Genomic DNA, 15,656 nt, shown 5'->3' with positions numbered 1-15,656 from the left:
GATATTGGATTATGCGAGAATATAATAGAATATAAACGTATACATCTTGCTTTAAGATGGCACAAACCCAATCTGTCCTAAAACACAAGTGCTTAAAATGTAAATGGTTGAAAGTTAGCTTTAAAGTCAATGTGAAACGGCATTTGCAACCCATTTTACTTCCATAAAGCAATGTATTTCAGTGCGAAGCAGGAAAGGAATGAAAATAATGCAGGGCGGGTCTGATTTTATCAATCAGGAATTGATTGAATTGTACTAAGTAGGTGTAACATACCAGAATGTATGAAGGTAAATCAGTTGCAATACTCAAGAGCTTGTAGATTTGAATTTGAGAACTTGTACAATAAATATTTGTATTTGTAAGTTGAAATTTACACTCACAGCAATGATATGAATACTTGTAAAATACAAATCTTAAACTGAATGTTGCAATCTGCACTCACAGACAATAATCCAAAGCCTGTTTTGAATTCTAAGTTGTAGACAAATAGTCACAAATGTGTAAAATGACATTCACATAAATACAACGACAGACACAAACTTGTAATACATATTTACTTGTGTAGTTTAATTCACTTTCACAGTACAACCACAAATCGGCAGTTACAACCTCTCAAATCTGATACTGCAACTTAAAATCTTACTTTTGCAACTACTTTTGCAATAAACCTGTAGCAAAACTCACTTGTGCACTTGTAAACCCAGATGCGAAACGAGAGAGCAGACTACCGGTGCTGGGAGTGGCCAACGAAGTTGTGAACAATCACAAGAGCTGGACCAATCAAAACGGATCATAGTACTTACTTAATGGCTGAATCTATTCTCCCGCTGCATCTGAACTAGATATATAGAAATGTGCATTTTCTGGTGTTTTTAGGATTAGATAATTTCCCTAATTTTGATGTCAATATGTGATTTAAATTAAAAGTGCATGTGTAATCTCAAATAATTATGATTAAAGCAAGTCATCACAGTCAAGCAATTTCGTATTTTAATAAGTTCTAAATTATATATCTTATTCTTAAGGCATCAGGGTGTACTTTCTTACTGCTTGATTTTAAGGATTGATTAGCATGGATGGGCTGATAAAACAGTTTAAACAGACTTTTAACTAGAACTAAGAAATTAATTACTGTCATGTAAAAGACATTTAAAAAATACCTTAGTTTTATTTTGAATGGATAAATATACGAAGAGTATCATTTCAAACAAGAATGCACACTGTGTACAATATTATCTTTATTTCACAAGTGGGTTTCTTACAATAATTACAGTACCATTACAGTTCATCTAAGCAAGAACAGTAAGGCTTATTTAGATTTAGCATTTGCTTGCTAATTTGCAACAATGCAATATTACAGCATTGAAGTAGAAATACGTATAAGGGAAATGACTAACTGAAATAATAATAATGAAATAATAAGGCGTGATTTTGAAACTTCTACAGATAGTCAGCAAGCATGATTAATATAGTTACCCATTCATGTGAAAACGAGGAGAATTTTTTGGAAAGAATAACACTCAAGTTGCTGTGTGTTTTACACTTCAAAACAATCAAAACTCTTTCTGTCCAAGCACTTAAACAACAACATGATACCAGTCTTTGTTAAGTTTAAACTTTTTTAATTCGAAACACAGGTTTTGGATTATTGTCTGTGAGTGCAGATTGCAACATTCAACTTCAAGTATTCACATCGTTGCTGTGAGTGTAAATTTCAACTTACGAAAGAAGTTCTCAAATTCAAATCTACTAGCTCTCGAGTTTTGCAACTGATTTACCTTCATAGCATAGAACCAGGTTGTTGAAGGGGTGGGGTTGAAAAATAAGAGGGCTCAATGATGTCAGCCAAAAAGGAAAGTCGTTTTAGAGGTGAAGCAAACTATTACACTGTAATAAAAGATTACGAAGACAAAGATGTTTTCCTCTGGAATAATACACATTCTAATTGTGAATGCATATTACGAAAGTAAATAGGGTCAGTTTTAATTCATATTGACTTTAAAAACACAATTTGAAACAGAGCAGTCATAATCTCTTTGGTTATGATGACCTTTTTTCTTGGCTTTCCAAATCAAAACTGTTTCACAACAGAGACTTACTTGAAAAAGCCAATTTTAACCATCTTAGCTTAGTAAATGTGAGAAGATGTGACCATTGTTTTTGGCCAGTGGGGTGTAAAGCTTCCTCTTCCAAATTGGTTTTTTTTTTTTTTTTTTTTTTTTGGCTCTGTGGCTCATATCAGGGCCAGGCTGCACAAAGAGAGCATTATTGCGTCTTCTACAGCTTTAAGAACTTCCACTGCCCATGCTGTTTCCAGGGCAACTGGTGAATAAACTGCTTCAGAGGCAGTTTCCAGTCTAATAATAACTAATCACACTGAATGAAATTCCACACAAAGACACAGCCCTTTCCTGCATTAAACCAAGCCAGCATTTTGAAGAAACATCCTGCTTTAAAGATACACATACTGTCTAGCTATAGACAACGACATCCCTGTAAGGCCCAAGTAAACCAATGGTGTGTCATTATGATAGCTATACAATTGACACCTATGAAAAGACCCTATCAACATTAGAGGGCTCTCTGAATATGTATTTGTGTGTGTGTGTGTGTGTGTGTGTGTGTGTGTGTGTGTGTGTGTCTGTGTGCATAGCATAAAATGCAAAAGAAAGAATGAATGATATATACAGTATAGGCATTTTTTTTTCTTCTCATAATTAGACTGCATTGAAAAGAAAAAAAACGGTAGGCAGTAGTAAACCGTCTATAGGCTGATGAACATATTTTAAACCCCATATTGTTTAGTAAAATACAATTTTCTGTACAAACATGCATTGATTGTAATGCATACAAATTCAATGCACATATAATCCAGCATACATGACATAGTGATACTGATACACAAACATAGCTAAACACTATTTAATGTTACAAATACACACACGTCTCACATTAAAGACTGAAATATGTCTTAAATTGTTTGCATTGAATCTTCTGTATGGCTGTGGCATGTCTCGGAGAGGAGAGGAAGAGAGGGGGCAGTGAGAGAGAGGGATCTGTTGATACATAATGACAATGACGCCTATAACCAAAAAAAAAAAAAAAAAAAAAAAAAAAATCTTAATTCACACGATCCCACAGAAATGCGTATTTTTACATTCTTCAGCATCCGAGAAAACGAAAGAAATGGCTCGACTTACCACATCGGGATTGAGGCGTGCTAAAATGGCGAAGGTGGAGAGTCTGTCACACAAGCATTTGGTTGTGCTGGAGTCGACGGGGACGGCTCTACAGCCGCGCGCAGACCAGGAGCCCAGCAACGACGAGCTGCGGAGCGGAGAGAGAAACAAGCGCTCAGTGAGATCAAATCCCTGCGCGATAAAACGAATTTTTCCACTTTAATCCAGCGCGCACCGAGCCCGCCGTATATGAGAGCCGGAGCGCCAGAAAAGACAGTGGAAAACAGATGAATGGCCGATGTGATGCAGCGCGCACCTCTGCTTTCTGCATGGCCGAGATGGCAGATGCAAAAAACAGTTAGAAAATGATGAAAATAATAAAATAACAAACTCCCGTTATAGTAAGTATCATGACATAGTTGCATAGTAGTAGCTGTAATAATAATAATAAATAAATAAATAAATAATATGCTTTCAAATAACACCTTTATATATTTTATTATTAGTAGTATTATTTTTTATTTATTTATTTAATATAAGGATAGGCTAATATTAATAATTAAAGCTGCATAATAATAATAATAATAATAATAATAATAATAATAATAAACTGATTAAATATTATTAAAATATATAATTCATATTGTTTCATATGACAATAATAATTATAGTAATAAATATAATAATAATAATAATAATAATAATAATAATTAAATATGTATTATTTAAATTCATATTATTATTATTATTATTATTATTATTATTATTATTATATAAGAGAGTGCTTTTCTCTTCTTGTTAGCCTGGCTGCAGGCTAAACACAGTGTGAAAAGTCTAAAACCAAACTTGTCAACTTCCATCTTAAAGTGAAGACGTGTGCTTTGGAGTCTTTGCAGTTTTGTAAAATAACAAGCTGGATAATAATAATTATAATAATAAAGCAAAAATATATAAATACATTATCTGAATGCACATTGTTATTATATTATTATTATTATTATTATTATTATTATTATTATTATTATTATTATTATTATGCAGCTTGAGGCATTGCCAAAAGCAAAAATCTCAAATGTACACATTATCTTCCCTTTCAGATGGAAGTTCCCAAAGGACAGTTTGGATTTAGATTTTAGATGTTTAGCCTGCAGCCAGGCTTACAAAAGGAGTAAAGCACAGTCTCTTTTACCTGTCAAAACTTTGTAAGTTTATAAAGTGTGGTGGAGAAGTGCAGTGGAGCAGCGAACTGATATAACACTGGGCTGCTGACACCTGGAGCACAGCATGTGAAAAATTCCCTAACATAGTCATAGGAGTGTTTGCCATGCTCATATCTAGTAGAATATTATGAACATAAACTAGTTATTTATAACATGCAGACAGGAATGAATACCTTTTCAATCAGGGCTTGTCTGACTGGGATCTGACCTTTCATGCCCCAAATTAATGCTTTTCCCATTTAACAGTTATTTTCATAAGTTACACATGACATACAATGTTATATCACTAAATATTACAATCTTCAATTGAAGAGTGGGTGTAAAGACTGCACAACCACAGTCTAAATATACACTAAAACAAAACATTATTAGCCATTTTATTCTCAAGCTGTCTGTTTATAGCTTTCATAACTCTGCAGCAGACCCAAAGGCAAAATTAATTTGTAATCTTCCAAAACAAAAATGTAGTCTCAGTTTTTTGCTTCCAAGTATATTTGCAATAAAGCAGATGAAAACAACAGCCTATAAATATCACAAATACAGCTAAAGACAACTGTTAGGGAGTACATTTTGCTGCCGCCCAGAGCCACACTGTAATTAGTCCATTCCACCACCTACACACATTTGAATCTCATAATCTTGATGGGGACCCCTCTTGACAGTGTGATTCGTCTGCGTCTGATATGACTCTCAAATAATTGTAACAAAGACCTCATAATGACATAAATGAAAGTGATATGAAAGTCATATGGAAAGGCAAACATACCAGCTCCACCCTCAACTGATCCTTAAAGCAAGCCATCAATCATGCAATATGGAGTCAATATACTCACAAAAAACACACACTCTGCTGTTTTCCACACAAACCCAGGGCTAAACAGAACCAATCCAAACCCACTGTGCAGTAGATCTCTGCAGTGCCTCAGACTGGGCAACCCGTAATGCACTGGGGCTAGAAAGAGTGCTAAGGGTCAAAGCATCTAGCGCTAAAAGAACAGCATGTTGCAGCCCCAGGGGAGGGCTCAGTGGTAACATTAGCACATAAACTTAAAACCCAATATATTATCACCCACTGCACAGATACTGCGCATGATACGATTAAGACTTTGTGTCAACCACACAAATATAAAGACAGCACAGCGCGGCTGTGTAATTGGATCACTGGGCTCGCAGTCCAGCCATAGCATGTGTGTGTGCGTGTTTGCAGAGAACAAGCCAAGTCTAGATGAGTGAGAAAAGTGCCAGCGATAAAACAATCCAAATCTGCATCACGTAAACAATTATGAAAAAAAATATACACGCCATGTCAGTTTTGAAAATATTAATGCACGCTCAGTGCCTTTAGCACAGACACAAATGAGAAGGATCATGTATGAACTGGCAACATATCAGCTTGTGTCGCTGGTTCGTGATTGAGGTGTGAGTCAAAAGTAAGCCCACAATTCTTAAAGCTGTTAAGTAAAAAACACATCCACACATTCCAATTTCTCTCCCAAATATGAAGTCATTAATCATAGCAGCTGTCCAAGATGGATTTTAATTTTGAGCCAAACACACACCATCCCGTTTCCCCCTTCGCTCAATGCAGGCAGATTAAATTTCACTGTCCTCTTTCCGTCTCTCACCCTCTCTCATTCGCTCCCTTTATCTGACTCCTGTCTAATTCCTTCTTCCACCCTGTCTCCAATCTCTTTGTCTCTCATTGTCTTTTTCTCATTTCTCTGCATCAACGTTTTATAGTCTTATGTTATTAGTGCTACTTGCTAAGGCAATCATCAATTATTGCTCACACTAAGGTTTAGGGGTTTAAACAAACCCCTAACCCCAAGTATTAATCTTGGTTTGTGTTATGGACATGAACGATACCTCAGATCATGTGGCTTATTGAAGAGAGTTGTACTATTATGGATATGTGCTTCCGGATTAGACTGGCGGATGAAAAGTTTGTGCAAAAAATCCCTTAGGCATTGAAGGAGGGACCTGAGCCATTTCTAGGGGACCAGAATAATATAGAGACTTGGGGGTGGTCTCTTTTTGGGCATTTTTCTCCTTTATTAGATATCACAGTGGAGAGGGAGAGAGGAAAATTATGAGATCGGGAAAGGACCAGCCAGCAAGCAACCTAGTAACCACCCAGATCACCTTAGTAACCTCGTAGCAACATTCAAGCAACCAACCAAAAGACACTAGCAACTGAGACGCAATGCAAAAAAAAAAAAAAAACACTAAGGACACCTTAGTAACTATATAGCAATGCCCTGGCAAACAATCATACCCCAGCACCAAGGCAAGTTTAGCATACACCACTCCCATTTTCTTTTGAAAATGTCAAAAACCTAGTTATTTTTTAGATTTTATTTTTATTCTTCTTACTCTTTTTTTTTTTTTTTCTTCAGGAAAAAGGCAGACAACTTTTTATGTCTCATATTATCTATATGCATCCATCTAAATGCAAATGTTCCACCCACACTGCATTAAGTGCTGTAGGCACAGTATAGTTCTTCTCGGTTTTAAAACACACAGAGTGCATAAGCAGATGGATGTGTATTGGGGTTCATATTAAACCATGACCATGAGACCCAGGGATTTTTCCACAAGTACAGCATGATTCTTTGCTTTTCTGGTGCCTCTCTGTCTGACTTTCTGTCTGTCTTTCATGCACTTATCTCTCTATCCATCATCATCTTTCTGTCACTCTTTTTAACTTTCTTCCTCATTGCTTCTCCTGAATCCATGCTTGTGTTTCTTTTATCTGTTTTAAATGCAAGAGCATTTTCGATATCTAACTATAGTCACTTTTGATCCTGTGGACTTAAACTTCCTTAAATAAATGAAAAAAACTCCCTTAAAACACACATTTTACACTCTTACAAGTTGTTTATATAATTTGTGTTCTAACAATGTCCAACAGTGGAAATACATAACAGGAGAATTCTGTCTTTTTTAATTATTTTGTCAGAAACCTTGTTTCTAAATATCATGAAAATTTCTGCCAATGTGTTATTTCCATCACATCTGAAATGATGTGCTGTGTTTAATAGCATTCTGTGATGGAAACAGATGGAAAGAATGTTTTTTGGAATAAAAATTCACAATAATTTGTTTTGCTAAGGCTTATTTCAAAGCAAGCATTTAATATAGCCTAAATACATACATTTAAATAATATTTTCAAATTTGAAAGTGCTTAAGAAACTTTTTAAACTATGCATAATCTCACAAGATTACAGTTTGAGTGGAAATGACACACAATAACAACATTCTGTTCACAAGTTATTTACCTTAATTTTTATTTGTTTCATGTCTAATTTTTCATCTGCTTTTTCTTCACTGACACTGTTCTCCTTGGTGACCAATGATTATATAATGATATAAATAATTTTCACAAACTGTATATTAAAATGGTTTTAATCTTGTTGAAATGGAATAATTCATATTTTGTATATGTTAAGATTGCAAAAAAATCTATATATAAGAGGCATCTGAAAGCAACAAATATACATGAGTAAGGCATGGGAAAAAAAAATTAAAGAGAGTTTTAATTAGATCTTCATGAAAACAAAATCTGTTTGGAACATAAAAGTGTCCTAAGTTGGAGAAACACCAACTTTTGGTTTATGTGTATATAATGTAGTAGTCTTCTAGTGTCTAAGTGGAGTCAATGCTGGGTCAACTCAAGATCCATGCAGCAGTATCTGCAGCATTCAACATCCTCTGGCATGCTCTGTCACTGATGTTCCATCAATGTTTTAACATTCTGCAGCATGTTGTCACAAACACTTTATCAACATATTATACATTCTCCTCCTAAAGCCTGAGAAAATACACCCTGCTGTGTCACTGCGTGACTCAAGATTCATCCCAAAAACTCTGCATACAGCGAAAACTTTTTTAAAATCGAATAAATGGGTTCTCACCTGTCATTCTCATCCCAGGAAATGCAGGTTTGGTTTGTGGTACCCTGTGGAGAGAGTCAGAGGGTGAGAGACAGGGAAGGACGTACCAACTTGCAATGGCGCCTTGCAAATATTTAAATGAAAATACAATCAGATGGTGTTGTCTTTATGAATTAACATCAATGTTTCAGAGTGACACAGTTTTGTAGTCATGATGTGAATAATAATGGAATGCAGCTGTTAACATATCCCCGTTCAGGTCGGTTTAAATGTCAGGCTTACTTACGTTGTAAAGGTGGGAGAACTCAACTTCTAGTGGAGTTGAAAGGGAGCTTGGGGTGGGTTTGATTGTCACAGAGATCACCTTGGAGTTTAGCACTGTGCTATTTCTTTGAAATCATAGAGAAGCATGAGAGAAAATGAGGAGACCAGCAAAAATCACAGGAAGAAAAAAGAGATGAGGTCATGACCTTGACAATCAAACTAGATAATTTCCCATGTAACACACAGTGTTTCAAAAGACCATTCTCTACAATCTGTGGTTTGGTAAACATTCATGTCAGACACGCATATTCACCCATCTACAAATTCACAACATTGTCCTTTCTCTCTCCACTCACTCAAGGGCATAGCAGCCACAGGGGACGTAGGGGACACGTCCCCCGCAACCTTTAAAATGGTGATTTTTGTCCCCCGCACTTTTCCAAGCTAAACCCATACCGAGTCCAAATGGTGGATTTGTATACAGTATTCTTTGTGTTTTGTTACTTTGGGCTGATTTAGCGACCATCCAGCCAATCACAGTGAGTTTCATGAGCAAAACAAACCTTATGTAAAAGGCCGTCAGTAAGACAGTCTAATCAACACGGCTCCGTTAATTTCTATAAAGTTGCTTTCAACAATGCTCATTTATCCATGTTTTTTATTGGCATTGATGTTGATCTTAATGAATAATCTAGAGATGAGGAACACACAAACGAGAGTTATTTATTGGCATATCATTCTTGATTGGCAGCATTACGTGAAATGCACTGCATAAAACAAAAAACAAAGGACAATCCTTCTTTAAAGCACACATTGTAAGTGAAGCTTATTAGTGATCGACCGATATTGTTTTTTTAATGCCCATTGCCGATATCCAGAGAGCAGGATGGCCAATAGGCCGATACTAGGGATGTGCCCGAAGTCAAATACCTTATTCGGAAAGGCACGAATAATGACTTCAAAACGAATAACAGATTAATCCAAATAATATAAAAAAAAATTCTGTGATTTCAGATCGGACAGGCGCGGTCTCGACTCTGTTTGTGGTCCCTGGTTAATTGTGCATGTCTGGAGTTTATCAAGTGTAACATTAAGATATGACATCATATACACTTTCCACTTCTTGAAATGTCTATGTTAATGTATCAAATGATTCACACATGATTCTCATGTATTTATTTATAGCCTAAACCTGAGCGCAATGTCCTGAACTAAAGTGATGATTTCACGTCGGAGCTCGTCTGTTTGTCTCTTAAAGTTGACCACATTTATATTCACATCAGCGTTTAAGCTAATTATCTGGTTAAGACTTTATTCTGAAAAAAGTTAAAATGCTCCATAAAGGTTTAAATGCTCCATAGAGTATTCATCTATTAGGAATATTCCTCCTTACGTAAAACGAAGAAACTGAAACATGCTCCATCATTTTTTTTTCTTCTTCATTAAACTGTGCTACCTCTGTTAAGGCGCTATATAAATTTAACATTATTATTATTATTATAATTTAACTAAATAATGGCGTCTTATCGTAAAAATTCCTGATAGATTTACGGGACTTTCACCTGTTTGTAGGCTATATTGATTTTATTGTTTGAATTTGTAAAATGTGCACATTTTGCTTGACATATCCTGCCTTCAGAATAATGTTGTTAGCATGCACAGACAAATGAAAATTCTGTTTCATGCAGATATTCATATCAGAAATCTCCTGACAGTTTAAATGGACTGGATCGCCTGCTTTGTGAATCTAATACTGAAGTTTTGATACTGGCTGATAGAATACACGCTTCAGAGGAAGATTTTACTGTTTATGTGGTGAACGTAATCAAAACACTCGAGCCACTTGGATAAATTTAAATCCCACAATGCGCAAGCACAGAGTAAAAAATTATATTGTGCACATGCACAATTGTTATTATTGTAACTGATTAAATAATTCATTCAGGACCAGCTTGTGCTCAGTCTTTTATTGTCATGTGTGAAACAGAAGCAAGTGCTTCACAATATGTACTTTATTTTTGCAGCTAATTTTGCAAAATTATGCAATTGTTTTGCAATACTTGACTCTTTAAAACACTACAAATATTAAAAGTAAATAATACTATATTAATATATACTGTAATATATGAATACTGCACTGTAAATTCTGTGTCCCCCCATTGTTAAAATGACTGCTACGCCCCTGCACTCATTGAATTTGCCTTTCCAAGAAACAGTCAACAAAAGTGTTTGAAAAGTGTGTCATATACAGGTGCATCTCAATAAATTAGAATGTTGTGGAAAAGTTCATTTATTTCAGTAATTCAACTCAAATTGTGAAACTCGTGTATTAAATAAATTCAATGCACACAGACTGAAGTAGTTTAAGTCTTTGGTTCTTTTAATTGTGATGGTTTTGGCTCACATTTAACAAAAACCCACCAATTCACTATCTCAAAAAATTAGAATATGGTGACATGCCAATCAGCTAATCAACTCAAAACACCTGCAAAGGTTTCCTGAGCCTTCAAAATGGTCTCTCAGTTTGGTTCACTAGGCTACACAATCATGGGGAAGACTGCTGATCTGACAGTTGTCCAGAAGACAATCATTGACACCCTTCACAAGGAGGGTAAGCCACAAACATTCATTGCCAAAGAAGCTGGCTGTTCACAGAGTGCTGTATCCAAGCATGTTAACAGAAAGTTGAGTGGAAGGAAAAAGTGTGGAAGAAAAAGATGCACAACCAACCGAGAGAATCGCAGCCTTATGAGGATTGTCAAGCAAAATCGATTCAAGAATTTGGGTGAATTTCACAAGGAATGGACTGAGGCTGGGGTCAAGGCATCAAGAGCCACCACACAGACGTGTCAAGGAATTTGGCTACAGTTGTCGTATTCCTCTTGTTAAGCCACTCCTGAACCACAGACAACGTCAGAGGCGTCTTACCTGGGCTAAGGAGAAGAAGAACTGGACTGTTGCCCAGTGGTCCAAAGTCCTCTTTTCAGATGAGAGCAAGTTTTGTATTTCATTTGGAAACCAAGGTCCTAGAGTCTGGAGGAAGGGTGGAGAAGCTCATAGCCCAAGTTGCTTGAAGTCCAGTGTTAAGTTTCCACAGCCTGTGATGATTTGGGGTGCAATGTCATCTGCTGGTGTTGGTCCATTGTGCTTTTTGAAAACCAAAGTCATTGCACCCGTTTACCAATACATTTTGGAGCACTTCATGCTTCCTTCTGCTGACCAGCTTTTTAAAGATGCTGATTTCATTTTCCAGCAGGATTTGGCACCTGCCCACACTGCCAAAAGCACCAAAAGTTGGTTAAATGACCATTGTGTTGGTGTGCTTGACTGGCCAGCAAACTCACCAGACCTGAACCCCATAGAGAATCTATGGGGTATTGTCAAGAGGAAAATGAGAAACAAGAGACCAAAAAATGCAGATGAGCTGAAGGCCACTGTCAAAGAAACCTGGGCTTCCATACCACCTCAGCAGTGCCACAAACTGATCACCTCCATGCCATGCCGAATTGAGGCAGTAATTGAAGCAAAAGGAGCCCCTACCAAGTATTGAGTACATATACAGTAAATGAACATACTTAGAAGGCCAACAATTCACTAAAAAATGTTTTTTTATTGGTCTTATGATGTATTCTAATTTGTTGAGATAGTGAATTGGTGGGTTTTTGTTAAATGTGAGCCAAAGAACCAAAGACTTAAACTACTTCAGTCTGTGTGCATTGAATTTATTTAATACACGAGTTTCACAATTTGAGTTGAATTACTGAAATAAATGAACTTTTCCACAACATTCTAATTTATTGAGATGCACCTGTATTTCAAAATCAACACATTCCAAGAAATAAAAAAAAATAAAAAAAAAAACCAAAAAATGAAGGGTGACGAGCAGAAATAAACAAAAAGAAAAACTACCATCAATTCTGCAAAGGATGATGGGGTATACTCTGCCTCTTAATCTCACAGGCATATTAATAATTTGAATGGAAAAGTGTGGAATTTTGCGCCATTAGCGGCACCAAATGGAACTGCAAAAATAATGATTATTTCGAAACAAATTTCCCAAACAGTCCTACAGCCCCATCCGCCTTTGTTTGGACAAACAGATTTGTCAAATATTCAGCAAATTTTTCTATGTTGAATAGTCGTACTTTAGCATTGATTTAAATAAAGCATAGTTTTACTATGGGTGTTTCCATTTAAAGCAGAGGTGCCCAAATGTTTCCTACGAAATCTAACTTGATTAAGGGCCATGGGCCAAAACAGAGCACTGCATTATAACAAACTCAGTTTAGCGTAGTGACCGTCTGTGCGTGTTTATGGCATGAGCATCCGCCACTGACTCTGCAACATCTGCACAACGGACGGCACGAAACAAATAATGTTCAGTGAAAAATCAAATGAAGATTGCAAGGGATTTTTATTTATTTTTATTTTTTTTTTGCCCAGAGCCTCTGTTAATTTCTGATAATTTAACTATCAATTACACAAAGCATTTTTGCTATTTCTGCTTTTCTTGCAAATGTGCTGCATTATGAATAATGAGGGAGTGCCAAGATATGAAAGGTGCATGCGCTTGCAATGTTAACAGCTTTGTTGATTATAAACCGGAACGATATAGTTTTATCGCGTCGTTTGCTTACGGAGACGCGGTATAACGTCATTTGCATGTGGAATTAACAGGTTTAGAAAGGTTTATACATCTGTAACATCTTAAGTTCAGTAACTATGTGACAAAGCACTTTCTCACTGCGCGCGCTTACACTTCTGTGGAAATTGCGAGAATTATTAAAATTGTGCACATACCTGCATTCCAAGCCAAATTTCAGGCTCTACAAACTGTATTATATTAAAATATTAAAGTTTCCTTTGTTCCCTCCTTTATAATTTCATTATACAAAAAATAAATAAAAAATTACTTTGCAATCTGCTAAATAAATGCAATGAAAGCTGCATCAATAACATTTTTTTTAATTTTTTATTTCCCACTCTTGTCATATATGTCAAGGCGGCAAAGTTGTCCCGCGGGCCCTAATTTGGGCATCTCTGATTTAAAGTCTCACCTCTGTGGAGAGAGAATACTGCCCAGGTTTCTGTAGAGTACAATACCAGTCACAAAAGCTGAGGCGTCATCTTCATCTGTAACACACACAAACATATAACAGAAAAAGACAGGTCACATTCCTCACTGTCCTCTTAAAGAAATGAGCCATAAAGCACTGGGTTGAGGAAAAGCTATAAAGGAGATCACTTGATTGGTGTGCATTTTATGTTTGTGAAAGAGCAGTGTCGAGTAATGAAACCCTTCATTTGGAGACCTGTAATGTAACTGTAGGCGAGATTGCAGGTTACTACGTTTGCTAGGGCATTGCTAGGTTGTTGCTCAGCTATTTATGTATTTTGTCTCCAAGTTGAATTTGTGACATGTTGTAATAACGACTGGCCAACTTGGATGTAGGATCTTCCCAGGCACACCATACAGGGAACATTAAACGTTCACCCATACATGCACAGATACTACGTGTGGTGGCACATATTGGTATCACCTGTTGGTTGGCAATGACAAGGCCATATTTCCAGCAATAATGAAGAAACTGAAACAGCTGAAAATGTATGTGTGAGAGGAAAGGGCAGTGGTCCAGCCTTTGTCACACTCACACTGCTTCACTGTCAGAGGACAGTGGGCAACAGAACCACTTAAAACAATGCACACACACACACACACACACACACACACACACATAAAGTCCATCTGGTCATCAAGCTACATTGCTAAGGCTCATGTAAAAACATGTGGACTAAAGCCTGGCAGACTGGCATACACTGTAGGGTGAGAGAGAGAAAGAGAGAGAGATGGTGGGGATGTGCCAGGCAGTGGTCAGAGGCCACAGCTCCAGGGCTACAGCTGAGCTCCCATGGGAAAGAACACAGAGCGATGGGGCAGGTGTGTGTGTGTGTGAGAGAGAGCTGGTTTTTGTGGTTTACAAGGACATTTTTAAGTTACACACTAGTAATTACGAGGGTATTATGCTATAAATGTGGTTAATGAGGACACCCCTAGTGTCCCTGTAATTCAAATGGCTTTAAAAACATTCAAAACAAGTGTTTTTACTTTCTTTTTTTTTTTTTTTTTTCTTTTTTTATGTAAAAATGCCAAAAGCTTTCTGTGATGTAGGTTTAGGGGATAGAATATATAGTTTGTACAGTATAAAAATCATTATGTCTATGGAGAGTCCTCGTAATGATAGGAGTACCAACATGTGTGTGTGTGTGTGTGTGTGTGTGTGTGTGTGTGTGTGTGTGTGTGTGTGCGTGCGCGCGTGCGTGCGTGCGTGTGTGTGACAGTTTTGGCCAGTTTTCCCAAGCATGTCTTTCAATATACCATGGCCACAGCCATATTAATGGGAACAGACGAGACGTGAGGGGGCATTTATCTGCAACACAGTGCACTGGAGGAATGTACATGCTATTTAGGGGATGAGGGAGTTTCACACAAAACTGGAAAACCCTTTATCTATCTAGCTGTGCTAATCTGATTGGCTGGTTTGGTACAACTTCCATGGGCAAGGAAACATAGGCTGTTTATATCAATTTGCTGGAAACAAAGTCACATTTACAAGGTACTGGGTTGATTGGACAAACACTTTAAAGGATGAAACAATAACTGGATTTGCCAAAGTTTGCAAATTTAGTGGCATTAATCTTTGAAAGATATTTAAAGTTTTGTTTGAGGTGTGTAGTAGCAAGTAAACTAGATATCCATGAGCAGAACTGTATATAATGCTTTGTTTACTCAGTTATGATTGTGAAACAGTTAGTACTTATTTTCTGTACTGTACTTAGACTCTCTATGCCTTATTTGCATAATTTTTCCTTGCTGTTCTATTATTATGGTATTGTATATCTCAGATAACCACCTAAACTGCGCGAAGGGACAATACGAACTGTAACAAATCACTTTACATGTCCATCAGACGGCTCTTGCTGTCTAAGTGGGTGGTTCTTTTTCAGGATAAGCTGCAACACTTTTGTTGCAAAAGGTCTGGCTATGCAAGACTAGGGTGACATAGTTTAGTCTGATCTGTGGGAGTGTGTTCTGTTGGA

At 36.7% G+C, this 15,656-nt stretch overlaps 1 protein-coding gene across 8 annotated transcripts in view; it reads right to left on the bottom strand.

Annotated features, from left to right (window-relative positions):
* The window catches only part of LOC127452922 (adhesion G protein-coupled receptor B1-like), a 140,998-nt gene that overhangs the window by 34,081 nt on the left and 91,261 nt on the right, over positions 1-15,656 (bottom strand). For all 8 annotated transcript variants that reach the window (XM_051718802.1, XM_051718806.1, XM_051718803.1 and 5 more), the window contains 4 exons: positions 13,616-13,691; positions 8,581-8,683; positions 8,316-8,359; positions 3,202-3,328 (listed from right to left, as the gene is read on the bottom strand). In XM_051718802.1, the coding sequence (XP_051574762.1) occupies positions 3,202-3,328; positions 8,316-8,359; positions 8,581-8,683; positions 13,616-13,691 (350 nt within the window). The remainder of the gene's footprint in view (positions 1-3,201; positions 3,329-8,315; positions 8,360-8,580; positions 8,684-13,615; positions 13,692-15,656) is intronic.

This window comes from Myxocyprinus asiaticus, chromosome 15 (assembly GCF_019703515.2).
Source record: "Myxocyprinus asiaticus isolate MX2 ecotype Aquarium Trade chromosome 15, UBuf_Myxa_2, whole genome shotgun sequence".
NCBI classification, from domain to species: Eukaryota; Metazoa; Chordata; class Actinopteri; order Cypriniformes; family Catostomidae; genus Myxocyprinus; species Myxocyprinus asiaticus.
Note: the sequence above shows the minus strand (reverse complement) of the source record. Positions and strands in the feature narration are given on the sequence as shown.